Source organism: Hippoglossus stenolepis, chromosome 5 (genome assembly GCF_022539355.2).
Source record: "Hippoglossus stenolepis isolate QCI-W04-F060 chromosome 5, HSTE1.2, whole genome shotgun sequence".
Lineage (NCBI taxonomy): Eukaryota > Metazoa > Chordata > Actinopteri > Pleuronectiformes > Pleuronectidae > Hippoglossus > Hippoglossus stenolepis.
Window position 1 is genome coordinate 21,305,902 of NC_061487.1, and position 26,925 is coordinate 21,332,826.

Sequence of the window (26,925 nt, forward strand, 5' to 3'; positions counted from 1 at the left end):
ATTTACTTCATTCTAGCCTGATAATTATTTTAAGTTCTGTTGAGAAGTCTCATTCTATTGAGGTATAGATTCCTTTTGCTTATTGAGTTTCTTATCGATGCAATCTTTAAATAATTAAAAATCTATCAACAATATTTAAAAAAATTTAAATCCAGGTGACTTTTTCTCAGACTTCTCTATTTGTGACATATTCTTGCAACGTGATTCATTTCTTATATCGATATATCAACAACGATTCTGTGGGTGTGTGTCAAGATAAATGTTTATTGCGATTTAACCACAATTCCAGGACGTTCCAATATGCTACTAAACTATAGGATTTGTTTTTAGCTTAAAAAAAACAATCTCCGAACTGCACGAGACAGATTAGTTTTAATATACAGCACTAGCTTAGCAAAAAAGACTAATTTACACACAGTGTCCAAACTAACACAGATTGTTTTGGGGCTTGTATAATGCTAAAAAACTAAATTGTAAGCAATGCAGAGCTGTGTGATGGATTCAGGGTGTGTTGTGATATATGAAAAATACATCATGTTATACATTGAGCTGCGTGGCTCATATGGCGTGCTGACGACATTTGAGCGCAGGAATGTTGTTTATGAGTGCCTGAAGGGTAGCGGGCGGCGGTGCCATTGGTGGAAGGTGGAATACTGTTTGACAATAAATGCATGTGCTGAGTCAGTTTGCACACGTGTGGTCGCACAACACTAAACCAACGCATGTCCCTTATAGCTTTCACAGAACCAGGTCCTTTCCCATAACTTTCCGAAACCAAACCATACACTGAATGTGTCGACCCCATTTCAATCCAGTGTCACTCTCTTATTTCAACACGGTCCTGACTGTAACATGGTCACGGCTCTTTTGGTGTCCAACAACAACTCTATGGGACCCAAAAATAAGACAAGAGGAATAATATCTTGAACAGTGTTGTAATGTTTGCAGGTTAGGATCTGCGCACCAGATATCCCAGAGATTGTCGGCTGACATACCTTGAAGATCAGTTGACCCCCGTCCCTGTAACTGCATGTCAGCCCCCCCCAACCCCTTCCTCCTCCTCCAATCCATCACGTATCTCTGGCAGGGGCAGAGACACTGGATAAGGCTGTGGGAACCTGTGTGATCACTCCACCTAATCACCCCACTTCTACATTAGTCGATTTCTAAATCTGTGGAAATTGTGAGATTGTGTGCGACTGTGTTATGACTCCGTGCCGAATGTTCAGGTTGGAGCGAGTCCGATGATTCTGCTCTTCCATTCATTTCTTTGCAGAGATCAACCAGAGCTTTTAATTGCACACCGACTAGACAAAGACGCTTTAGTCAGTTAGTGTGTCAGCTGTTGTCATGTGATGCTCTAAGCTTTGCACAGTGAATGAGTGTGCACAATCCTGCGATGACATATTTAGACTCTCAAACGATAACAAATGCTGCATTTTCTAGGTGCGTGTAGACGTACTCTAGATGACTAAGGGAACAGTGTGGTCAAAAATGCATGTGTATTCATGTGTTTGTCGAGACCTCTGAATTTTCAAGTTCAACGTGGGCCTTGTGGCAGCCGGGCTCCTGGGTCAGAGGTCAGTCTTATGACATCAACGGAACGTCCAGGGGGGAGGGTATAAATTTACTCGCCATCCAGATTGCCCCTGACTCCATCCCTCGCGGCTATTAATAGGCAGAGGCCCACTGCGTGGCATGCACCCGCTGCCTCCGAGAGTGTGAACATGGGACAAGAAAAAACAGAGGAATCTGACCTGAACTGGCCACTACCTCGGACCACTCACTTTTTAATTGGGTGTAGGGTGTAGGGGCTAATGGTTTTTCGTTGTGTGGGTTAAGTGGAGTTACAGCTTCGTTCAGGCTGGACAAAATCAAAAGCTGCAATTTTTGATGACCTCCCATCATCAGTTTTGCAGCAGCAGTCACTCCAGCGCTTTGCATTGACAGTCAAAAATCAGGCATATTTAGGATAATCATTTCTATGAATGTGTGCAATCTGGTGCATCTCTGTCTGACTATCTCTGACTCTTTTTTACAAGTCATTTTCTGCAGGCATGCTAGCTGCTCTGTGATGCTGAATTTGAGCAGGAGAGCTTTGAGTGAAAGACTTCATTCGGCAACAACATCTTGTAAGGACATGGCTAACATCGTCAGATATCTTAGTTTATCATGTGAGCATGCTAATGTTTGATAAATAGTATATTTTCACCAGAAGAGGGAGCATCAGGGATCAAGGATTCATCACCTTGGAACCATGCATTTATAATGTTGAGCCACTCCAACTCACATTTCCGCTATTACTTTGCAAAACTGAAAAACTATGAATATGGTACAAATCTTTATCAAGCTACACGGCACCACTCAATGGAATTGTATTTTTTTTTTTTTTTATATTGTTATTTCCTTGAATTGGAAGGTGTAAATATTAAATTGACATACTGGGTAACTTTTTTGGGTAACATTTCAAATATCTGATTCTTAAGATTCTTCCTGTGGGATGTGTGGATTTCTGTAGAAAACATCACAAAAGTCAAACCAATCGTTGCTGACATATTTCAATCTGGAACAAACGACTAACAGACTGACTGACTGACGTTATCATTCACAGAGCATTAAAACAAGTGTGGCTAAAACCAGGAGTAGACATTGTCTCTGTCTCAGTGACACACTGAGGTCCAGTCTTGTTTCTATGAAACATCTAATACAGATTGTCAACAGGGGATGAAAATGGATTTATAAACAAATGCTGCCAAAAAAGATAACCGTCCACCCATACTGAAGTCCAAGCCTTCTGTCGGAGCTTCACCTGAGGCAGCAGAAGTCAACATGGCTCCGCTGAGTCCAACATGGACTCTTTGTTCTTCATTGCTTTCACTCTTCCATCATGTTCTTGTCCCGGCTTTTCATCCACTTCTCTGCTCTGTTCAGAAACTTGATGTGCAGCTGCTGCTGGTGATACAACCTCTGGATGAGGCGTCGTTTTGCACATACAGGGTTGTATATAAACTTATTTTAGCTACCCAGCTTTTTCTATTCACTTCATCTGACAAACTTTTCCATCTTCACGTCTGGATCTTCAATTTACCATTTCCATTTTTTTCTTCCTGGGATATTCAATACCGGCAAACCTCTCCTCCTGCTGCCTGAGAGTCGGAGGGGGAAAGTTTCCATGTGGCCCCAGCGCCCGCTCTTGGCGGGACAGTCCCACTGTAGACCAAACTGTTTCCGTCTATCCACCTCTGCTGTTAGAGCTTTCCCTCCTCCTCCCATACTTTCTCCATTTATATACTGTCACACAAACAGCTACTTTCCATTGCCCCAGACCTGAACCTTCATTCCAGTTCTACCAACTCTCTCTCTCTCTCTCACACACACACACACACACACACACACACACACACACACACACACACACACACACACACACACACACACACACACACACACACACACACACACACACACACACACACACACACCCTTAAGTGGTGACTTCAATCTAATTTGCTTGTGGGCATACCGTGAGCACTGCTGAGTATCTGAATCAAAATGAAAAGTAACTGATTAAACTTAATGCCAAGTTAAGGTGTATATATATGTGCGTGTGAGAGGCTTTGTGTACATGCACATGCTTGCATGTGTGTAAATGTATGTCACACCCTAAGTGCTGTAACTACAAGGGCCAGGCAGTTAAATGGTCAAATCATTAATCAGAATTTCAGTTATGCACAACAACACATTTTAAGTTTGAGAAGCAAAAAAAGCTCATTAATCAGGTTTAAATTCTTACGGCAACCAGTGAAATTAACTAATATCCTTGACTTTTATTTCCTGTCAAAGAGCCCAACTGTGTGCATTAACAAACAAGCTTGAATCGCGTCTATAAATGGCAGAGTTGGACAACAGTGTGAGACCGGACCTTTGGCTGAAGGTTGTGTCGGTTCATGTTGCTGGCCCCCTCCGCTCCCCCTGGATCTGGCTTGGTCTGCGTTGGCTGGAGCCTTGCTAAACATTGGCACCCTGACGGAGGTAATGAGTGCAGCTACCGCTCCTGCACACACAGCAAGCTCCATGTCCAATGGGCCCAGCGGAAGATACAGGTCATAAGAATGTGGAAATCAATATTGCACATATATGAAGACATGGTTTTCTGCAAGGTAGGAAGGGTATAACTTATATAACAGACACAAGGTAGTAAACATGTATTCCTATAAACAAAGCAGTAACACTAATGTTAGCTGTTTGCTTATGCATATATCTGATAATGTATAGATGAAACAAAAAAGGCACCTTTATATAAATAACATCACGAGTAGAGTTACATTTACAGACATGTGCATAGTCAGAGCTGGACGAACCAGCTGTGGGCCCCTGATGAGTCCCCTAAATTCATCAGGTTATTATTTTGTACTTAATTAAGACTCAACAGTTATTTGGATTGGTATATTTGACAATTAATCAGCAGTTAATTGTTCTGTCAGAAAACTGTGACAAATGCCCCTGGAGGGTTAGGGTTATACAGTATATTGAATTTCCAATGATTTAAACAGGAAAAAACAGGAAATCTTCATATTTCAGAAGCTGAAAAAAAAAATTTATTGGCTATTTAATTGAAAAATTACTTTATTACTTGGATTGTTTTTTGCAGGTGAGGCCCGAGGCCTTGACTCTCTATATATGGACTCTATACTTCCACATTATAGATTTATTGTAAATAAATACTTCTTTTTTTTAATACATGTTTAAACACAGATCATGATTCCAGGCATCCAGATTTCAAGTATGATTTAATATAAAAGAGCACACTGTGCTGTTTTCTACAGAACCAAGGAGTGTGAGACGGTTTCATGATCATCAAGCTTTTTGAGGATCTTTGAGGAGGACTGATCAGTAACGGTGACACTGCGTGATAAGAGGCAGGCTGATGCTTCTGAGAAAACACTTTGAACAAACCTGAAATGCTCTGTTCCCCCAGGTTATGAAAATGCTTCTTACTTACCTCTCGTAGAAAAGTGAGAGTTTTCTGCCTCATGAAAGCCGTGGAGGCACCAAAACATGAAATTATAGATTTTAAAGACAGAAACCATGTGAGTCACTCCCGATAATCCACTAATCACACTGCAGATTATCTTTTCCACTGTCTTCTGAATATAAACAAATATTCTGAGAGCATTATTTTAAAAACTGTGGTGTGATAACCTGTGGGAGCAAAGAGACAGTTTCTGGGGGTTAAGTCACATACTTGTCACATATCTGGATTGGATTGATTGACAGGTTGTAAGAATGATGACAAATCCAAAGTAACAGGCCACTTAAACACACTAAACATGAACAATGATATGATGGAATTCAATGTATCTTAATCATTTATATCATTGAACAACCCAGTGGTTTAATGTGTAATATAAAGCAGCAGTACACATTACAGTGTATGTATTGAAAGTAACCTTCTCACCTCTGCCTCACCACCTTCAAACACTCTCATATCAGCTGTCAGATCCGCCAGCTGCAAAGCAACAAACAAGTAAACAACCAACAAAATCACATCAGTGAACATTTATTTTTCTTGTGGCAAAAAAGCCCAACGGCCCGACGGTACAGATGACAGAATCTTCTAGATATAGTGAGACGAATACCTGAGCCAACTGGGGAACATTACAACAACTGCATAATAATCAAATGCCTAACTGCCCCTCCAGCACGGTCTCTGTCCCTCTCTACACACACACACGTACACACACACACACACACACACACACACACACACACACACACACACACACACACACACACACACACACACGCCATGGCATCTTAACTGATGGAAACTTCCCTCCCAGGCATAGTGTAGGCTGTCAGTGTGGTCCAGTGTCAGTGTGGTTTCCTGCCAGGTCTGAACCAGCTGAGCCAGGGACTTATGTTCCACTCAGGGGACCTTCAATCATCCCCTCCTGCAGGCCCATCGTAGTGGGTGTGAGGTCAAACACTGGGGCATGGAGCACCATAGAGCGATGGGATAAAGTCTCCCTCTGCTGCTGTCTCATCTCATGTGCCCCTGAGAAAAATACTCCCGACCATTCTCAACATGGAAACCCATTCTTAAAATGAATATGAGCTCTGCTGTTATCCAGGGATGAGATTGAAGCGGCTGTTTCAAATGGGAAACATTTATTTATGGGAGTATTGCATGCTCACAGGATGTTACAAGTTTTTTGAGCCATAACGTACTGGTGTCAATTGGATATTTTGCATGATACAGCACTGATCTCACAATTTAGATGTGTATTTATTGACAACCACCTATGCATCTGTTAGGTGTATATATAGTGGGATTAATATAGTGTGCATGCTTGAATTAAGCTTTTGCTTAATGCTAAAAAAAAATCTATAAAACACAATTGTGCTTAAATTAAATTCCAATTGCAGAATTTATATTAAAGTGAACAAATACTTAACTCTGAGAACTTTGACCAAGTTTGAGAAAGTTAATAGTTGTGATTATTAACAAAACACCTTCTAACCATGATAGTGTTGCCACAAACGTCTTATGAGTTTGAATGAATCCTGTGGATAACAGTATTCAGATTTTTTGGTGGGCTGGACAAAATGATATCATACAATCAGTCCATATCAATATTGCTTATACACACAGTGAGGCGATTTGGTCAGAGTTTGTCATTCTTGGTCCATAAGAGCACTTAAAAAATCTTTACATTATAAAGATAAAAGATGGATATCATCATCATCAATACTACTATTACTACTACTACTACTACTACTACTACTACTAACACTACTACTACTACTACTACTACTACTACTACTACTACTACTACTACTACTACTACTACTACTAATAATAATAATAATAATAATAATAATAATAATATATCAGTAATGTGGTCCCTTAATTTCAGTCTCTCTCTCTTTTGATTTAAAAACCAATATTAAACTCTATTTATGAACTGGTAACCTATATTCCTCTGTGGTTCAGTGTCAGATTTTAAAAGATAGATAAATATTTCCTGCACTACAAACTTCCCTCTGTGATGTCATCAGTCTGCTGCCACATGAACAGTTTCTACAGATACCAACACTTTTTGAATAAACTCTATGATTTCAGCTGCTGACTCTGAACCTCTCTCTTCAAGGGCACTGCTCGGATCCACTGCGCACGCGCGCTGCGCACTGCTACCGGAAGCACATCCCCGCACGTGTCGCGTTTGACAACCTTGAAGAGACTACAAAACAGCTAAAGTAGCCGTTAGCTTATGTCTCACAACAAACCGGCCCCGCGATGCCAGTGACACGATTATTGTAAGTGTCGCGTTTTCACTTCTCCTTTCTGGATGTGACGATGCGTCTGTTGGAGGTCACGTATTTATTGGACACCATTTCTGCCAGTTTAGGGAGCTAGCAACAACCCAGCTAACGTTAGCATCGCCCAGTCCCAGCCTGTCCAGCGCTGCTCTGTGGATGAACGTAGCTCTTATTGTAACAAGGGGGGCATTTATTTCACACACTTGTAAACAAGTGTTGAGCTGCAGCTTGTGTGTTTAGTGTGGAATTCAGAGGAAGCGACGCGACAGCAGTGTAGCCACCGTTAGCTTGTGATGCTAAAAACAACACGCAGCACGCACAGTAGTTATACACGTTACCATGACATCCGTGTGGTTTTAATTGTCTGTAGGTATTGAAGCAAGTCACGTGTTTCCTACTGCATCAGGGCAGTTATTCTTCAGGGTTTCATTAAAGGACATGTGGGGACACTCCAGCATCACTACAGTGAAGTCTGGCTGGGGCTAGTAGAGGAGCACTTAGATGATCAGACAGGGCATAAACAAGCTAGAACCGATTTACAGCTGACAGTAGGTTGGTTGTTCTTCATTTCTGTCACATGAAAGTATGTGCAGGGAGGCCTATGCATTTGTTTTTCTGTCCAGGAGTCACCTAGCTGCTCTGAGCCTTGTCCACACATGCATGTCTGTTCAATAAAATAGGGGGTTTTCCTCCTCCTGTTAATCAAAACAAATGTGAAAGGAAACACAATGACGGCTGTCAATACCTTTCTAGAGCACATCTAGAACAGATTAATATAACCTTTGAAAGACATGATGGTCAATCCTGAAAAACATAGTGGCAGATTGACATTACAAACCCAAAAATCAGTTTTGAAAATTAAATGCCTTTAAAGAAACTCTTTATAACGTGTGTATGACTTCCAATTAATTGTATTTCTCTATGATTATAACTCTTAATATCTCAGCAGTTGTTAGTGTGATTGTCGGATTTACTGCAGTACGTCTGAAACGAGTGAAACTGTAGAGGATGATAAGAGTCTCCCTCTCCTTTCAGATACCCTCTCTACCAGCTGGGCAACCCTCAGCTGAGGATCTTCAGACCCAAGTGGTTCCTGACCCTCGTGAGGCCGGGGAAAGAGCAGCCCCCTGACACTGTCCAGTTTCGAATCCCAATGGAGTAAGTCTTGATTTACAGTCTTAATTTTCTATCAATCCACTTCTTGATCAAACAAGTAGTTAGCTCATTACCAGTGTTAACATGTCAGCCATGACTAGTGGAAAACATGTTTATAGTGTCTTGCTTGAAGCACGCTCTCATGTTTACCCAAGTTTGGCGAGAGAAGGCAAGTGAGGAGACTGACAGTGGCAGTAAAACATTGATGGATTATTTTTTCTCTTGTATGGTCCTACGGCCGACATTAACATATGATGTAAATTTGATTATTGTGCTGCTATTATATTTTGCCTCTAACCTATTGTCGTTTGTTACCATTGTAACTGTTGTAGTTTACTATGAGTCAGCTTTATTATACAGGGAACAAACATTTTTAACATGTATTTAACATTTTAGGTGCAGTAAGTTGTTTTTATTGGCACTGAAGCGGTGTTGCTGGATGAGTAATGTGCACCTGGAGTTGGCCACCAGGTGGCGTGACTGCCTCAAGAACAGACATCTAAAGGTCCGTCCTCAACAGTACAGACAGTTCTTACAAACTTATGGCTGTCTTTAATGAGCTGGGTTGCAACAATGACTTGAGAAAGGCAGCATGGTGTGAAGTCAGGTCAACCGTGCCTTTGTTTGGCGCTGCAGTCGAGGTTCAGGTGGGGTGGAACAGAGTGAGATGTGAATCATCAATCACTCGGACAAGCCACAAAATGTGAAAGCACAATGCTTTTGATCGCTCTACAACACTTGTGTGTGTGTGTAACACACACGCAAGCACACATGCATGCAAGACGGTGCACATTCCGTCAAAAAACGCAACAGGAGGTCCGAACCAGTCAGCACTTAGTAGTGATGAACTGCTTTTGACTACCTCCGCCAGCCAAGGTCACTGAGGTTCGCAGTGTTCCTCAGGCGATGTGAGGCCCAGAGCCCACACTGGGGAGAAAAATTGAAGTTTGAGGCAGATCATCTATGTGTCTCTGGTGGGGTTTAGACCATAATCTGTTCATCCAGGTGCCTGGCCTCCCACTCTGATTCTTGCCTCTTCTCTGCCAAACTCCTAGGGTGCTTATGTAATTGTGTGTGTGTGCGCGTGCATGCACTCGTCAGTGTGGGTGAGTCAGTTTGTTAGAATAGTGTGAGTCTTTGTGTATGTATGCACAAAAGTGGGTAAGTGCAGGGTGCGTGTGTGTTTATAAGGGTGTGTAAGGTTTTTTTTTTTTCTTGCAGTCTTTGATGCTTGGGAGAGGTGCATGGCTGATTGATATGCTGCTGGGGCTTCAGTGTGCACTTGAAACACTGTTATGTTTTACTTCTCAAACACACAATGTAGTGAATGGACACTGAGACAGTGAGACACACCAATTATCACTCCCACTCCCAGCTTATTGATGAGTCTGAGTCAGTACGGCAGTGAAAGCTGTTGTAGTTATGACTGTTGAGGGTGGGCGGCGTAAGCGTGGGTAAGTTGTAGCGCCGAGCAGCTGTTAATGAGAAGTGGCAATATTGGCGTTCTCAGGGCCACAACACAACGTGGCCTTTATCTCCGTGACACCTGGGAGTAGATAGCCGTGGTTGTGTGTCTTGTTCTCCTTCTTTTTTTTTTTTCTTCTCCTTTTCTTGCTATCATCTGTACACGTCTTTCTCTGTCCTCTCCCTCCCTCTCAACCCTGGGCGCTGCTGTTTATTGTGCTTTTCGTAAACACTTTGCAACGCATCTAGAGCCAATCCCTTTTTGGCACTTGTTGTGTGGGACACCTGGGCTCTGTTCACCCATAATTCACTTTCTACCTGCTGGAGGGAAGTATTTGTTTGTCTTTTTGATTGTTCTCAAACCTTTTGTACTGTGTTAGAATTTTCTCTCTGCTCTAGAAGGAACATCATCAGATTTCTAGGTTTACACCCACACACACCGCTTGTGCCTCACCTGGCATGGCTAGAGGCCAGTGCTCACACACACATGCACACGCACACGCAAAGAAAAGAATACAACACTGGACGTTGTGTTCACTCTACTACGCAGTCACATTTCATGCTACTTTCCTGTCTAATAACTATGAAACCAGACCGGGCTGTGGTTTCTCACTGTAATCAGACTTGAGCACACTCACCCTGCTCCACAGCAGCTCCCATCGTCTTTGCATTTTAACAACTGTACAGTACCTGTTGGACCAAACAACGTCATGATCACTCTGTTTCTGTTCCACGTCATAAACACATGGCTCTAGTTGGGAACCGGGTCATTTTTCACGCTAATTAACCTCAGTTTATGTCGTAGGAAGTCATTTAGCGAGCCACTCGAGCAGTGTAACCAACTGTCGGGTCTTTACTGACCCGTCTCTCTGTGAGCAGTTTACTGACTGCTGGTGACCTGGTCTTTGATCTGTTTCTGTTCTTTTGTCAAACCCAAAACCTGAACAATAATCTAATCCTTCACACGCTGCTCTTATACTCTCAGCTTCTCAACTGTCTCTTCCCTCCCGAAGTCTCAGGTTCCTCAATGGCTTTCCCTCTAAACAAAGTCTGCTATTATGATCTTGATACTTAGTGTTGAGCAACTTCTGTTCATGTATTGTCTGTGTAGATGGGAGGGTTAAGGTAGTGAGTGTGCGTATCTTAACCCAAACCTGACAATGGGGCAGGCTGACAATGAAGAGCGGCGTGCCTTTCATCTGTGCAGAAAACAACTCTCCTGTTTCATTCTCACCACTAAGCCGCTCTGACACAATGTACTTTGATGTTGTGCGTATGAGTACGTACAGACTTTTTCTGTGTACCTTGGATGTGTATCCTGCATTGTGTTAATAAAGGTGACACGTAATATTAAGTCTGAGAGGCTTATTACGCAGCCTTACGTATAACGACTATTTTTGAGAAATGCTTTTGCTCTTTGGAGAGCACAGTTTGCAAAGCGTGCTTTCGTTCAATGTGTTCCTCTTTGCTGATGCATTTGTTCTCTCCGTATTATATTGTTAACTTTACCTTTACATAATTTTGTAGTATTCGCTGATGAAAGAACATTTCACACAGCTTATTCTGTAAAGAAATCAACCAACACGTTTAAATAGGAGTTATCAGGTCCACATAAGCTAATCAACAAACAGGGAAAAAGAGACCAGATAGTTTCAGAGGAGGTGCTGAAGGAATGAGGTTCTTCCAAACTGCAGTAAATGCTGCAACACTGCATCAATGTATGCTGTGTGTCAATGGGCAGTCTAGGCACCTGGGTGATATATATGTGCATAGTACACTGGCAGTTGGTCTGAGTATTAATAGTAAATAAAAATATCTAACTTAATGTTAGTCAAATCTACCTTTCTCTATCTTTTCTCTCTCTCTTCCTCTCTCCTTCCTCTCTCTCTGTCTCGCCCTCTTCCAGGTACTTCTTGTATCTGTCGATTGATATTAACAGCGGTCCACAGAGCAGTGGACAGCCACTGCAAAATGCATATAGTGGAAACACAGTGTGTGGCCGCATTCTCTTCCCTTCCCCTTTCCTTGTAATACTTAAGTTGATCTGCCAACCAAAAAGGCACCACAAAAAGCCCAAATGTGCATGCAGCCCAGTTTCTATCAAACAAGCAGCCCCATTAAAAGCCTTCCAGTGGTTTGCCAAGTCAAGTTGCTAAAACAAGCAGCCTTTCCAAGGAGGATTCATAGCAGCCACAAGAAGCTCGATGGTCACTGAATCATCCGCATACAAAGTGATGCTCGTCTTAAAACAAGAAGACATGACAACAGCACCCCTATATTTTGTTGTAGATCTTTTTAAGCAAATGTCCAATGACTGTGGAATGGCATTCAGTTAATACATAAGAATGAAACACCATTATTACAACATGATATTAATGATAAGCATCTTAGATAATAATTATACATTTTATTTGTATAGTGCTTTTTAAAGGTACTCAAATGCACTTAACATGGTAAAAACAGTAACAACAAGGTAACATTATATTAGTTAAAAGACAGTTATGTTACATAATCGCAGATTAAATGCAGATTTTAAAAGGTGAGTTTTGAGTCACATTCTTGAAGGATGACAATGGAAACTTATGTTCTTATTTTCTTACATTACAAAGAGGGTTTTTGGCTCCTACAAACATTATACAGCCAAAAATCCTGATCTGCTCAGTGTTTCTGTCCATATTGTTTGTGTATCATTTGTGGTTGAAGATCATTGAGTGCGTGGCTATATAGGACATCCTTTATGTACAACAGAGGCACCACCCATTCACCTGGCAGACATTCTTTTAGCACCAGCACATTAATAGACAAGTGGCATACAGTCGTCTCTGAGCTTCCAGAATTCATTCACTGTCCTTATTGTCAAGCGCTGTCAAAGCTGCCTCTGTCCCGTCTTTGCAATTTTCCAACTGAGCCCTTTCACCTACTTCTCTCGTATGCTTTTGGAGCACAGGTGTAAATGGACCTCCTTAAACTACTGGAACTGATACTCATGATCTTCTTGGCTTGGGCTGTGTTAGCCCACTTTTTAGAATGGGACTTCCAGGAGCATGTAAGTCCAGTGCGGAGGAAGGCGTACATTTGACAGCTGACAGAAGAGTACAAATTAATCTGCAGAATGACGAATCTGCTCTATCGTCTATTGTCGCACACAAACACAACTATGTCCCAGAGGAGCTCAACAAAGGCATCAAGTTTACCCTATTTCCTCATCCGTGCCGTATCCCTTCAGAGACGGGTTTGTTTCAGACAACTTGATATCAGATTCAGGTGTTATATCTCCCTTGTACACCTCCCCCTGAACAATGCAGAACAATATATCATTTTAAATTGTTTTCTGCCAATGATGCCAGCATGCCTGTTATTAAACTTGCTCGGCAACAACCAACCATAATTGATACTAATCCATCGCCTGCGTCATCTGATGCCTTTCTAGGTTTGTGTTTAGAGTTCTTTCATCATCTTGGGCGAGGAATCTTTGTAGCATGTGTGTTTGCGTATAAATATATACCAGTTGCTGAGGAACGATTTCTTTAGCCCTGGCAGTTGCTGTAGACAGGTTTTCATTCTTCCTAAGAGGCAGAAGTGTGAAAGGTTAGCTTGTGGAGTCAGATGGTTGTTTATACTGGGATGATGATCAGATGCTGCCTGCATCACTATTGGAGACACCGCGCCCTTTGTCTAAGTTTAGTCTTGTTTATGTACACGCTTAACTTGACATTTTCTCCTCCGCTTTCAGCCCAAGGCTTCCTCTCAGTCTGGATTCCAGTTTGTAGCTGAGATGGGAGTCATGCATTTACTCAGGTTAGAGGGAAAACAGCTGTCTAATGTAACCCCTGTAAATGTACTGTACACTATGTGTGTGGATGTTTTCCAATAGAGCTGCAACCAAAATCTGCAACTATTTTTGATAACTGAATAATCGTGCCATTCATTTTTTTTTAAGCTTAAATGTCAAATATTCTTTGGTATCAGCTTCCTCTTCTGTTTGGACTGATTGTAAGTGACATCATGGGCTCTGAGAAACTATTGAGGCTATTTCTTTGTTTTACGCTTTTGTGGATTTGATGATTGATTGATTGATAGATCAGTAATAATAATCGGTACATTAATCAATAATGAAAATATCTTATTATACCATTTATTAATAAAATATAATTCAATTTGTATGGCATTTGGTTGTTTGTTCTCCATTTTCATATATTTACTTTTTCAGCTATAGCCAACACCCAATTAATTAAGCACATGTATGTGCATCTAGTGCTGATTAACAGAAATGACTTCATCTTGTTTCATACATCCTACCTCTATGTGTGTGGTAGCTGCATAATTTGAGTAGTAAGGGCAGCAGGGATTTAAAATGTTCTCATTAATCAGATCAGTGTTCCCTCTGCTAATGATCCAGAGGAGACCTTACAGTCCCCGAGCCACTTTCCTCTCTTCCAGTTCCCCACCAATGCTTTCTAGGAAAACCCGTCTCTCAGCGCAATCACTCTCTCTTTCTTCCTCTCTTGATCTCAAGTACCCCGGTCACTGCGCTCCGCTTCACTGCCCTCTGGCACACACAAGACAGGGGTTTTGGGGGGGAGGTGGGCGTAAATGGAGCAGAAAGACACATCTGCATGCTTCATCTTTGGAAATACATCTCTCTCCTCTCGGGTGGGTGAAGCAAGACAAATGGGCCCACAGAAACCTTAAAAGGTTTGTTTACACCTTTCTTAACACAGTGATGCAGGAACCCCCCGACCCTCACTCCCAGTGGTCCTCAACCATTATCGTCTCTGAGAGAGGGAGGGAGAGAGAGAGAGAGAGAGAGAGAGCTCAGTGAGTGCTTAGTTCTCTCTTCTCACAATGGCATCGGCCTAAAGTTGGCATTTAGTAGAAAAAGCCTGTCATACTCAACAGTCACCACATCAAACTATCCTGCTCTGTGTAATGGTGGAAATAGTTACTTGAGTATTGTAAATGTGAGTCTGCCTCGCTTGATTTTCTGCATCTTTGCTGGTCAAATGAAAGTGTTCTCGGTCTAAATCAGCGTCAGCTTTGCCAAAAAAAGAGCCTATTATAGAGGAAAGGGCAATTGTTTGTACTGCATGGAAACATATATTACATCACTCACATCTCAGGTACAAAGAGCCTTTGTGTGCACAGATGGGATTTTCTCATGCAAATGTTTGCTTTGCCCTTGTATTTGTACAAAAGATCAAGATATTCTGCTATGTCCTCTGGAAAAATAGACAATGTTACATTATCCCGTTCTATCAAAGAAACATATGAGGTGATAGAACACACCATATCCGAGGCACTCATGTCAGACCACAACGTCGCTATTAAGCACTTTGTCAGACGCATTTGGGAAGTGCTTTCTACCAAGCTAATCCAATTGGCTAGATTGATTAGCAGTTAAAAGCCTTTCTTCCTCTGGTCGGAGCAATCTGTTTCAAATGCCGCCCTGTGAGCTAACTTCAGCTGGGCTGGTCCACCGGATCAGTTGGTGCCAGGCTCACTTCCTGTGTAGAGTTTCACCGGGTGTGATCGATACATGCAGACAGCTAATTGGATGAGCACTGACACTCACATTTTTCTTCTCTCCACTTTATGGTCCAGAGAATAAAAGCTGAATATGGGTATATAGGGGAGCGTCCTGTCTGTTACAGTAGGTAATATAACTGCTGAGTTTATGGGAATGCAGTGTGGAAGTAGGCTCTATCATTTCTATGTCGGTGTCAGTTACATGAATGTGGTGTTATTTCATGGCCTGGGATGTATCCCTGCAAGTGCTCCACTGCAACACTCCCTCACTCCATTGCCAACTCACACACATTCAAACCACGCTTTACCCCACATACACTGATGCTAGATTACCTGCATAACCCCTGTTCTTCTCTCTCTCTCTTCTATGTCTGTTCTGGACAGAATGACCAAGTGTGATGTAAAGAGCTACCTGGAGAAGATCTATAACGTCCCTGTGGGAGTAGTCCGCACCAGGATACAGTTTGGTGAGTGTTCTCACTACTGTGCACTAGCACATACAGAGAGCTAGGAACATCATTAATATTTCTCATATTTTCTGATAGTGTAGGTACTACTGGACAATAAATAATTTTGCTCTCAAGCCAAAATAAGGGTTGATATTACACTGGGCTGGATGTAAAACCTAATTAGTGTGAGTCGGGTAGGATCCTATTATACAGCCTCTAGTCAAAGATCTTGTGAAGTTATCGCCGTTCGAAGAAGACTTGGAGATCAGAAAAGTAGAGACCATACCTCAAGACCCGAATGGGCAGATTGGAATTTGCAAAGACGTGCAGAGATGAGCCACAAAAGTTCTGGAACAAAGTTTTATGGACCGATGAGACAAAGGTTAACCCCTACCAAAGTAATGTTGGGGGAAAAAAAGGAATCCACTCGTGATCCAAAATATACACGCTCATCTGGGAAGCATGGTAGAGGTTGTGTCTTGGCTTCTGGCACAGGCTCACTAATCCTTAATGATGATGTAACTCCTGATGGCAGCAGTGGGATGAATTCAGAAGGCTACAGAAACAATTTGTCTGACAATTTGCTGAGAAATGAATCCAGTGACCCCCAAACATATTGCCTAAACGATAAAGGACTTCATCAGGAGAAAAACTGGAAGTTGCCTTGTCGGTCACTGGACCTTTTAATGCAATAGAGCAGAAATCTGAAACAATCATAAGGCTGGACACGCATCACAGATGAAGAATGCAACTTTTGTTACCTAACACTTGTTTTTACTCACATTACCGTTGAGTCATCAATGAAAGTACGACTTGGGGCCAACATACAGAGAGAACCAACCATTCATTCGCGCTCACACCTACTGTTGATTTAGAGTCTCCAATCAACCTAACCACAATCTGCATGTCTTTGTACTGTGGGAGGAAGCCAGTGCCCAGAGAAAACAAATGCAGACACAGGGAGAACATGTAAAGCCCATACATACACCGGGACTCGGATTAAGAGTCTTCTTGCTTCTTTTTACGTGAAAATATTTTATTGCTATATTTGTCAGACCAGATTCAATTGAAAGTGAATACAAAAGAACAAAACCCCGCCATTGGGTTCATTTCAGTTAATTTCAAGTTAATTGTACAGTGCCAAATCACACCCTGTTTGATCCCAACGCACTTAACACAGTAAGGTCGAGACACTATTATACAGAGAACGGTTCCCACAATGAGCAATCACTTCATGACAGTGGAGAGAAAATCCCTTAGATAGCAGTCACTCAAATGATTTACTTGAGCTTTGTTCCCACCCAGCCATCAGAATTCTGTTGTATTGAGACAGTTGTCAATAGAGGTTGTTGCAAGATGTTCAGTTAGGCAATTTCAAAATCAATGCAAGTTAAAGGTGTGTTGCTGATGTAACCATTGACAGTTCAAAGTGGCGTTCAGTTCTGAAAAGGTCAAAGGTATTGGATTTTAAGGTCCAAAGTTGTAGAAAGTGAGATTGCAATGTCTTCTTTGATTGTAAAGCAGGTTTATATGATAGATAAATATTGTGAAAGTAGAAAGTGAATACTTCATGTCATTTTAGATGTTACTACAAAGCGATCATACATACACACGCAGACGTTTAAAACAGATTTTGAATTTGGTTTGTTTGAGGTGAAAACAATAACCCAGCAGAGGTCTGTACTATCATGTGGATTGAATATCTTTGTTGAATGTGTTTCATTTGTCACATCACATTTCGTGCACTGAGAATTGGCAGTGCAAAAAAATAAATAAAAAGCTGTTAATGATCCAGACATCATTAACTGAGTCACTGCCTTGTGACGAGGAAAGCTAGTGATGGAAAAACATTACAAACACCATGACTGTACATCTATGTAAAGACATAGTCCAAAGTGTTGAGAAAGAGGGTGTGGCGTTAAAGCAGTGGTGAAAACACTATGAAATACCAAACCTACAATCATTCATCCAAATTAAAATCCTAAAGTTGTACTGTAGTTGTGGTCAATTATGTAGACAAATGGTACACACGTTTACTTTTGGGGACATTACAAAGACTTTGTCTCTTAGACGCACCCTTACCCTAACCAATTTAACCCTAACCTAGCCCTTAACAACTGACATTTAACTGGTCCTTAGTCTGAAATTTGTCCCAAAACATAGTCTGACATGAATGCGAAACGAATATTGCAGGTCAAAGTTCGCCAAAGTTGAACTCTATGTTCAGCCATCCTGCGATTTACCTGAACACAGAAGGCAAATCTTTAGTTCGAACCCCCTTGCTAGCAGAGATTGAAAATGAATGGGAGGTGTTTAGACAAACAAACAAAATATTTAATAATGCGGTCATCATATTATGGTTATTTTCAATATAAACCCGAAGGCTATCTTCATCCAAATAGCCCTTATAAAAGTATAATTTTGTTTAGTGCATGGAATTCACAGAAAGATGATTTTGTTTGTGGAAGCATAAAATCTGATTGATTCTGTTTTGGAGAGTGTCAGTGGTGGTTAGCAGCAATTAGCAATTCCAGCTAGCGCTATAGACGGTCGTCCCATTGACATGCAGCAGCGGGAGTGCTTTCCAGCGGCTAGTTGCGGTAGTGGTTAGCGTGCCTGGCTCTCTTTTCCCCCCTAACAAACACAGCTGCTTATCTGACAATCTGCTGCTGCAGCACTCCAGCCTCCAGCTGTCCCAGGACACCCCACACTCCCTCCACACAAACACATACTATTCACTCACAAACTTACAACTTCAGGGCCCCATCCCCTCTCACACCCATCCCAACCCCAAAGTCTCGCCCCCTCCTCCTCCCTCGTTAAGGATGACCACAGAGCCAAGAACAGTGTTATATCATTGACTTAATAATACTCTTGGCTTTTTATGGGGGAGGAAACAACTCAAGTTTGCATGGACTGATTTGAGGCCTCGGTACAAGTCTAGGAATTTGCAAGTTCACAGAAGAACAGAAGAAGAGGACATATTGATGGTTTGAAGTTTGAGAGGCACGACGGGATGGGCTGAGAAGAGGAGCCACGTGCCCCCTCTATCCTGCGCCTGAAGGGCCACGAGGAGCCCCCTCTACCACTGGAGGAGAGACTGGGAAGGAGACGTGGAGGGAGGAGGAGAGAGGCGCCTATCTTAGCGTAGCCTACACGGTGGAAGACCCATTAAGGCTGTTTATTAGGGTTGTGTCATTAAAAGGTGGAAAAGGAAAGCCCCTTGGGAGAGTGGGTGTAAGTAAAGCGTGGCGCGTTCTGTGCTACAGGGGTATGGAGAAGAAAGGGCGGCTCAGGGCCCCTGGTGATCCCCAGCTGCGTCAGAGAAGGTATCCCTGTCTGCGTCAGGAGTTCCACTCCATTGGCAACATAAAGACAGGAACAGGCAGAGAAGGAGCAAGGGGCGCAAACGACCCTTTTTTCCCCTCCATGGGCGGCAGGGGTATTTTGGAAGGAGTTGCCATGGTTACCCCTCCGGCCTGGGATTTGTAACGTGATAGCCAGCTGCCAAACCGCAATCTCAAAGTAGGAGAAATTGTGCTTGCGTTTGCGACTGTTTTATGAAAGGTCTGTCTGTGTGTCTGTATGTGTTAGGAAAGGGCTACACGGAGTAAGAGAAACACATGTTGTACCTTTTCAAGGTGTGTGTGTGTGTGTGTGTGTGTGTGTGTGTGTGTGTGTGTGTGTGTGTGTGTGTGTGTGTGTGTGTGTGTGTGTGTGTGTGTGTGTGTGTGTGTGTGTGTGTGTGTTTTTTGGGGGGGGGGGGCAGCGCAGGGTCTTTCCTTGCTGTTTCAAAGGTTGCAGCACTTCCCTGTGGATTTCCTTTTACACACACACGCACATCTTACATCACTCTTCTTATGAATAAGCCTGAAACCAAGTCTTAACTCTGAAACAGTCCTTTATAAGTTGTGAGGATCTGCCAAAATGTCCTCACAACAATGGCTACAAACCAGAATTGTCCACACTACGATCGCAAGACATACACACACAAACGCACATAGGGACACACAATTCGTTACCTCTGTCTCCCACCCACACAGGGGCCTCCAGTTAGCCACAGGGGCGTGGAGGGGGTGTTTACAACCCTGCTCAGGGCTTTCCCTGAGCAGTGGGCTGCTTGGCTAGTGATTACTAGCTACACGTACCACACACACACACTCACGCAAGTCCACACACTCACGCACAATACACACAAATGACTCATTACAGTGGAATGTTTCCCTTGTTTTTCATGTCATAAACCGTTCCCATGGAAATGGCAGTTACTCAGAGGGCCTGTTGACTTGACCACCGGGGTCTCATTGAGATTAGAGTCCGAGAGCATGAACTGTTTGATGCTCTGGTCATTATCCATCAATGAGAACTGGAGCTTTTAGCGTAAAGATTGCCTGTAAGTTTTGTTAGCATTAGTTTTTGATGTATTTGAACTGAAGCTGCTAGCCTGCTTCCTCACACGTACACACACACACATTCAGCATCTCCCTGAGACCCCGGTCTTCCAGACTGGGAGAGGTCTGACAGGAGACAGGATGATGTCATCATTATCATCCCCAGTTGGGAAAGAGGTTAACCTGCCTTCCATTGTCAACAAGATCAGGCTCACAAAGTCTCCTCTGTTCTGAAGGGAAATGAAAGTAAATTAACAAATAAGTGTTGGTAGGAATGAAACATGTGACTCTGATAATTTTGCTGATGTCATCTTCAGTTGGGCAATGTGGCAAAAATGTCATTATCATAAATCTGGCAATTATTGTGGATATTTTATTTGGTCTTCATAGAGTAGAAAATAATGATGATCACTATATAAAATATATGATTTAATTAAGGATAAATTTAAAATGAGGGAAATTTGCAAATACTATTTAAACTTCTGGAAACATCTAATGTTTTCTATTTTGACTTTTAAAAATGACAAATTGATTATCAAAATTATTCAATTCAATTTTCCGCGGATCAGCTGGTTAACTTCTTGACCATTTGTTGATATATATTTTGTTAAACCTGTTCATAGAAAGAAAGGAATCAATTGGAAATGTCTGCATTGTGTCATCCAGTGAATGAATACCTTTCAGTTTGAGTTAGTTCATTAAATTCATGCAAAAACACTCAGACCGTCCTGCTCGATCGTTTGCAACGTTGCCTGCCAAGACCCAAAATAACTAGAGATTTTAAAGGGCAAGCTTCCTCCGGAGAAAAAGTGTAGCAGAGTCTTTACTAGATGACAAATTTCCTCCTCTCTCATGGTGTAACGTCATGGTGCCTAACCCGACTCTCACCGTATTCTTGAATGTCATCATCATCATCATCACTCTGTCCCACATGGCTGCTCCCTCACAAACCAGAAGTTTCTTTTGTTTCATTACTCCTGTTTTCCAACAAATGTGATAGATTCTGTTCTTTGTGTTTCACAGGCTCCAATAAGAAGAGGAATCACCTAAACCAGAGGGTGAAGCAGCCCGACTATAAAGTAGCTTACATTCAGCTGGTAAGCACACGCACGCACACACACACACACACATAACCTCCTAGTTCCAGTGTGTTGTTTGAGTAGCATCATCTCATTGACTCCTAAACAGTACACAGTGGTAGGTGCAGACCTCTCCACAATAAGTCTCTCTTAACACCCAGCTGACAATGTATTTTTTTTTTCTTTCTCTTTTTTTTGGATGGCGGCTGCACTATTAAACACAACACCAAGGAGTTCAGGACATTTTGATGACCTTGAGGTTTTGTGTCAGCTTTGGGGTAGTGTTGAAGGGGGGGGGCTTGCTTTGTGAGGTGGGTTCGATGGGTTAGTTGATCTGTCCCCTGAGGGGCAGGTGCGCTTTGAAAGTGACTTGATACTTTCTCACACACATACATACATGTATGAATGGACGCACAACAAAAATCAAGATCAGTGTGCACACGGACAAATACAAATGAACCTTTACTGTTGCTCTACCTGCCATTTCTTTCCCTTGTTCTCATGAGAACGCCTGTGATGCACACACACACTTGCTGTGTGTAGACACACACTAATCACACAGCGCTACCTTGCATCTCTCTCCCCTGTGGTTCACACACTCTGGCTGCCCTCTTGAGGAAGCAGCAGTCTGGGTTGTTGCAAACCCGAGGGTGAAAGGTCTTCTTTGGTTAAATGCCAGGCTTATTACAGGAAATATTGAGATATGGTTATCATCTGGTAAAACACTCCTCTCCGTGCATGTGCGTCATGCCATAAATGGAATGTGAGCAATCATGTGCACTTAGTGTGTGTCTGTGTGTTTGAAGAGTCATTCCTGATGGTGGCGTCACAGCCTAGACTCATGGCTGTTGCCTTCACACCTGTGATTGAGGTGAGCGTTGGGTCAGGAAGGACCGTTCCCTGCTGAGTTTCGCCAATGTTTGAATTCTGTTAGTCTTTTTAAATCAAACAAACCTCCCTTCAAAATGTAAAAAACAAGTCCCAGGCACCTTTGATGCAAATGTGAAAAGCAAGGGCCCTTGTTTTGCACCTGTCATTTTGATCTTACCCAAATAAATCAACAGAGGTGTAGACGCTTGTTTACGCTGTAATGCTCCCACCGCCGCCCCGACGGGGAGCCATCAATCTGGAAACGGATGAATAATGAAAATTGTCTAAATACGACAATTTGAAAGATGATACATAATTGAAGTGGTCATGAATCTTTTAAGGGAGAGACTTCCTCTTGTCTGACACCACGGAAGTGGCCTGTGATTTTGTGTACGTCTGTAATTCCCAGCTGAGTCACTAGTGATGCTTTTGTCTCAGCAGACGCACACGACAATGATAGGTGCGAGGATGCAGAACAACATGCACACACACTGCCGTACACATCTGTGACATGTGTGCATCATCCATGCATGCTGAGCCCCGGAGGAGGACTGTTGTTTGTTTTTTTTCCTTGAGTGTCATTCGCTCTTTAGTCGCAATCACGTTGTGGTTTTCTGAAGTCATGCTCATTTGTCGGTGAACAGCGAGCAGAAATGCTGAGATGCAGGCTCTTTGTTCTTAAAATTACTTGATATAAAACCGAATATCCGGCCTATTTCTCTGGCAGGTTTTTGGAAAAACATGCTCTCTCTCAACTCCCCTTTCCTACCTCTCTCTCGCTCTCTCTCTTACACACACACACACACACACACACACACACACACACACACACACACACACACACACACACACACACACACACACACACACACACACACACACACACACACACACACACACACACACACACACACACACACACACACACACACTCGCATTCAGAGCCCCAGAAAACCCTCCTTTCTTTTTCAGCGGTGGGTAGAAAACAAGATTGTTCCTAATTGACTCCACATGTGGGAGAGTGTTCTGCGGGTCGATGCTCACATCGCGGTCCCCCCGTTCTACCCTCATCCTTTCCTCTCCCCCCTCCCTCCATCAGCTAATATTGCAGCAGTAATATGTTTGCTCTCTCTCTCTCTCATTCCTTACTCTTGGTTTGTGGTTGAGGGGAGGCCTCCCGTTAGCGGGGTTCCGTGACGGCCATTTTCCTCAGGCTTAAGGGGGACCCCAGTTTTGGGGGGAAGAAAAAGTGTCTGCATGTGTGAAATGTGCACTGTGTGTGGGAAAGTGTGTATGTATGCGTGAGGGGCTGCGAGGGGTGAGCTGGGGAGGTGACTAAGGGCATGATGGAGTCATGCCAGAGCGGGGAGGTCCAGAGACGGGGCAAAGCGATCAGGGGGAGAGGGGAAGAGACTGTGTGAATGTGTTTGTGTGTGTTAGACAGGGTGGTGGTGGGGTGACAAAAACAGCAGTACAAAATGAAAAGACTTGAGTCTATCAGGCTGCCTTTAGGTCTGGCTGCACTTCAATGTGTGTGTTTCGAGTCAGACTGCTTTCATGCACCGCTATGACGAGCCGAGGGCTAAGTCTAGCCGCTACGCTCGGGGTAACACTAGTATCCGATTTTTGCAGTGAACCCATACTGTTCCATCTATCTGATGCTTTAAATGGCTGATGCTGGAAAATCCGACCCTGCCCTAAACTTCATGACTTCTCGTAGACATGACTTCATATACAGTAGGTGTAATTAGATTTCTTTCTTCAATTTGCCTTTTGTGTAGAAACATTTTCCTCTGGTTTCTTAAATATTCTAGCACCTAATAGGCAGGTCAAAGCAATTTTATTTGTAGGAAAACCTGTCGGATTTGACTTGGATCAAAATCGGGATGTGTCTGGTAGCGAAGAAGGCTTAACAATCGGACCATGTTCATAATGCATGTCAGACCCTGCGGTTTACCCTTATTAAATTATCTTGGCCCATCTCACTGCTGAAATCTACCATGCCTCCATTTCCAGTTAAACTTTGCTTTTGTTGAAAACCTTTTGTAACCCCAATCTGTTCTTTTCACAAAAGAAAAAGCAGTCCACTTCTGAAATATGGAAAAATTTTGGATGTTTTCGGTCATTGTTCGGCAGCATTACCGGCAGTCTAACTTTTACGATAAAGAACCCTCTGCCTGGCATGAAAATGAAAAGGCTGTGGCGAGGAGGAGGTATTTTCTTTCTCTGGAGTAGCAGCTAGTTTGCAAACGAGCTCTGCTGGCCGGTGCCAGCTGCAGCACCTCACTGGGCTGAGTGCTCAGAGTGCATGTTGAAAGCTCCTGGAGGGTGACGCTGTGAATATATGAATGGGATGTCTGACCGGTCTCCGCATTTCTGAATGATCCAGTTCAGTGCCTTATTTTGCTGTCAACGTACCAATGTCCAAACAATGGTCATCTTACTGTATGTTGTATTTCAACATTGCGTACAGGATTTAGAAAAGTTTAATTTGCAGTTGGGGTTGTTCTTCCAATTGTGTTAAAGGGAACAGTTTGGAAAAAAAATGTGGAAAATTGCCTTAGAAAATGACATTAGGAACATATTCCTAACTTGATTTTCTAACTGAACAGAGGAGGTTATTATGGAGAAGTGAAGGTTCTCTGTCATGTTATTGAAAAACTGCGATGGTCTTTGTATAACAGAAGGAATCTCAGACATTTGTGTTCAGAGGAGGTCAGGAGGGAGGAGCAGCAGTGTTTGTGTGTTGGGCAGCGCACGGCACGTCCAGGCACCTGTGGGATGCTCACAAGCATTTTGCATACAAATCCACACAAGTTATCTTTTGTTTCACAGTCGATAAACAGTTTATAAAAATCACACAGAGATTAGAAATTCCATCTGCATCAACAGTCTTTAAGCATCGTCATAAGTGGGGAGTGGTTATACAGATGCCACTCAAACTCCATTCAGCAGTTTATGTAGACAACAGCTGACTTCATACAGTCACAGCAAAGCCTGCATGAGGGTGAAAGCAGTGAAAGTGGATGATGATGGGAAAGAAAGGGAGAACAGGGACACAGATGGTCCAAGGTGTTGTCCCGATGACGACTATTAGCTGTCATGAAGTGAGCAGCGAGTTTTGCTTACACATAAACAAGTGATGTCACTATTTTGATAGTGGTCACGCTTTTTGGCCACAACTGAGGAGAGTAATGTTCACAAATCCAACATGCTTTTAAGGTAGTAAAATTTGAATTGAACAAACCCAGTGTGGTGATGTATTCTTTTACATTTATTACCCTTCTTTCTTACGAGGTTCAAAAATGGTCCATGTTGACTTACCAATATATTTTAAATCCCCTGTGCTTGTGGGGACATATCAAAGGTAGCTCTCTTATACACGCACAAACAGCTCTCAGTCTGTACTATAGTTTATGTGCCTGGTGGCCGAGTTTACATAAAAGTAGTAAAAAAGGCGTCAAGGTTTCTCTCCGGGGCCCTGGACCCTGACGGCATTACAGTGAACCAGATGCACCGGCAAGTTTTTCCCCCTTTAGCAAAGTCCCGACCCGGCAGCCACAGAACAAAACAAGATACGGGGCTGGACCAACAGTTGTAAAATAAGTGGTAGCTTCATTCAAATTGCTCATTTCCTGTGTTTCTTTCTGTTGCTTTCTCTACCCTGGCTCGATCCACGGGGAAGGCATCACTTGAACGGAACGTGAGAGAGAGAGAGAGAGAGGGAGAGACAAACAAACACAAGGGGAGACTGAGTGGCAAACATGAAGGAGTCGTGACACAGCTGAAAAGGAAGGAGAGAGAGAGAAAGAAACAGCTGTATTGAGAGAGGTTATGAGATGGAAGCTCCGGCCAAGTCTGACTCTCCTCTCTGTGTGACTGACACTAGATGGCAACGTTTTGCTGCACAGCTTCTCGCGCTACAGCTTCGCTTCATCTGCTATCAGTTCTTGACTCCTCGTTGCTTAACAATAGACTCTCTGGGGTTGTGTATATATGTCTGACTGTGTGTTTCTGGCTGGGGTTGGTGGCGGAGGAGACGAATACAGGATGGGAGGGGGGGGGCTGCAAACCCCTGTGACCCCCTGCCTCTTCCTCCCTGTTCCCCCCGCTCTGAGAGAAGCCCCGACCGGCTCTATGGAGCAGGAGTTGCTGAATCAGCCGGTCGGGCCAAGGGGGAAAATCGTGCTTATCTGTGTGGAATTTTATTATTTTCGACTATTTGGATCATGATGGCTCCGGCTCTCCTTTCCCTCCCTCTTCCTCCGTTTCACCTTGTCACGCAAACACAGGCCTTCCTCACAGAGCCTTGTCCGTCTGTCTGTCTGACTGTCTGCCACGCTGCTTCCTTCCCTTCCCTCTGCTGCCTCACCCTTGCTTATCACACCAATTAACATTTTTAACTTCTTCCACTTTTCCCCTCAGTGCTCTCTTCCCCTCTGTCTCATTATTCTCTTTCACACAGGACTGGATGATTCATCATATGGAAATTGCAATTTTGAGTTATTATAGTACTATTTTTTTTTTTTACACGACAATAACTCTTCTGTATGCTAAGCTCCTTTTCACTCGCTTAGAATACAGTAAATAACCTATTCATCTGAGGAAAATGTATATATAATTCAAAGTAAGAACACTAATGAGAATAAGTGAGGAATGGAACTGAAA

General features: G+C 42.8%; 1 protein-coding gene across 1 annotated transcript in view; it reads left to right on the top strand.

Annotated features, from left to right (window-relative positions):
* The first annotated feature begins 7,162 nt into the window (after positions 1 to 7,162).
* mrpl23 (mitochondrial ribosomal protein L23) overlaps positions 7,163 to 26,925 on the top strand; it is a 32,508-nt gene continuing 12,745 nt past the window's right edge. The window contains exons 1-4 of the mRNA XM_035156138.2: positions 7,163 to 7,320; positions 8,359 to 8,481; positions 15,853 to 15,935; positions 21,332 to 21,405. Coding sequence (XP_035012029.1) covers positions 7,301 to 7,320; positions 8,359 to 8,481; positions 15,853 to 15,935; positions 21,332 to 21,405 — 300 coding nt within the window. The 5' untranslated portion in view covers positions 7,163 to 7,300. The remainder of the gene's footprint in view (positions 7,321 to 8,358; positions 8,482 to 15,852; positions 15,936 to 21,331; positions 21,406 to 26,925) is intronic.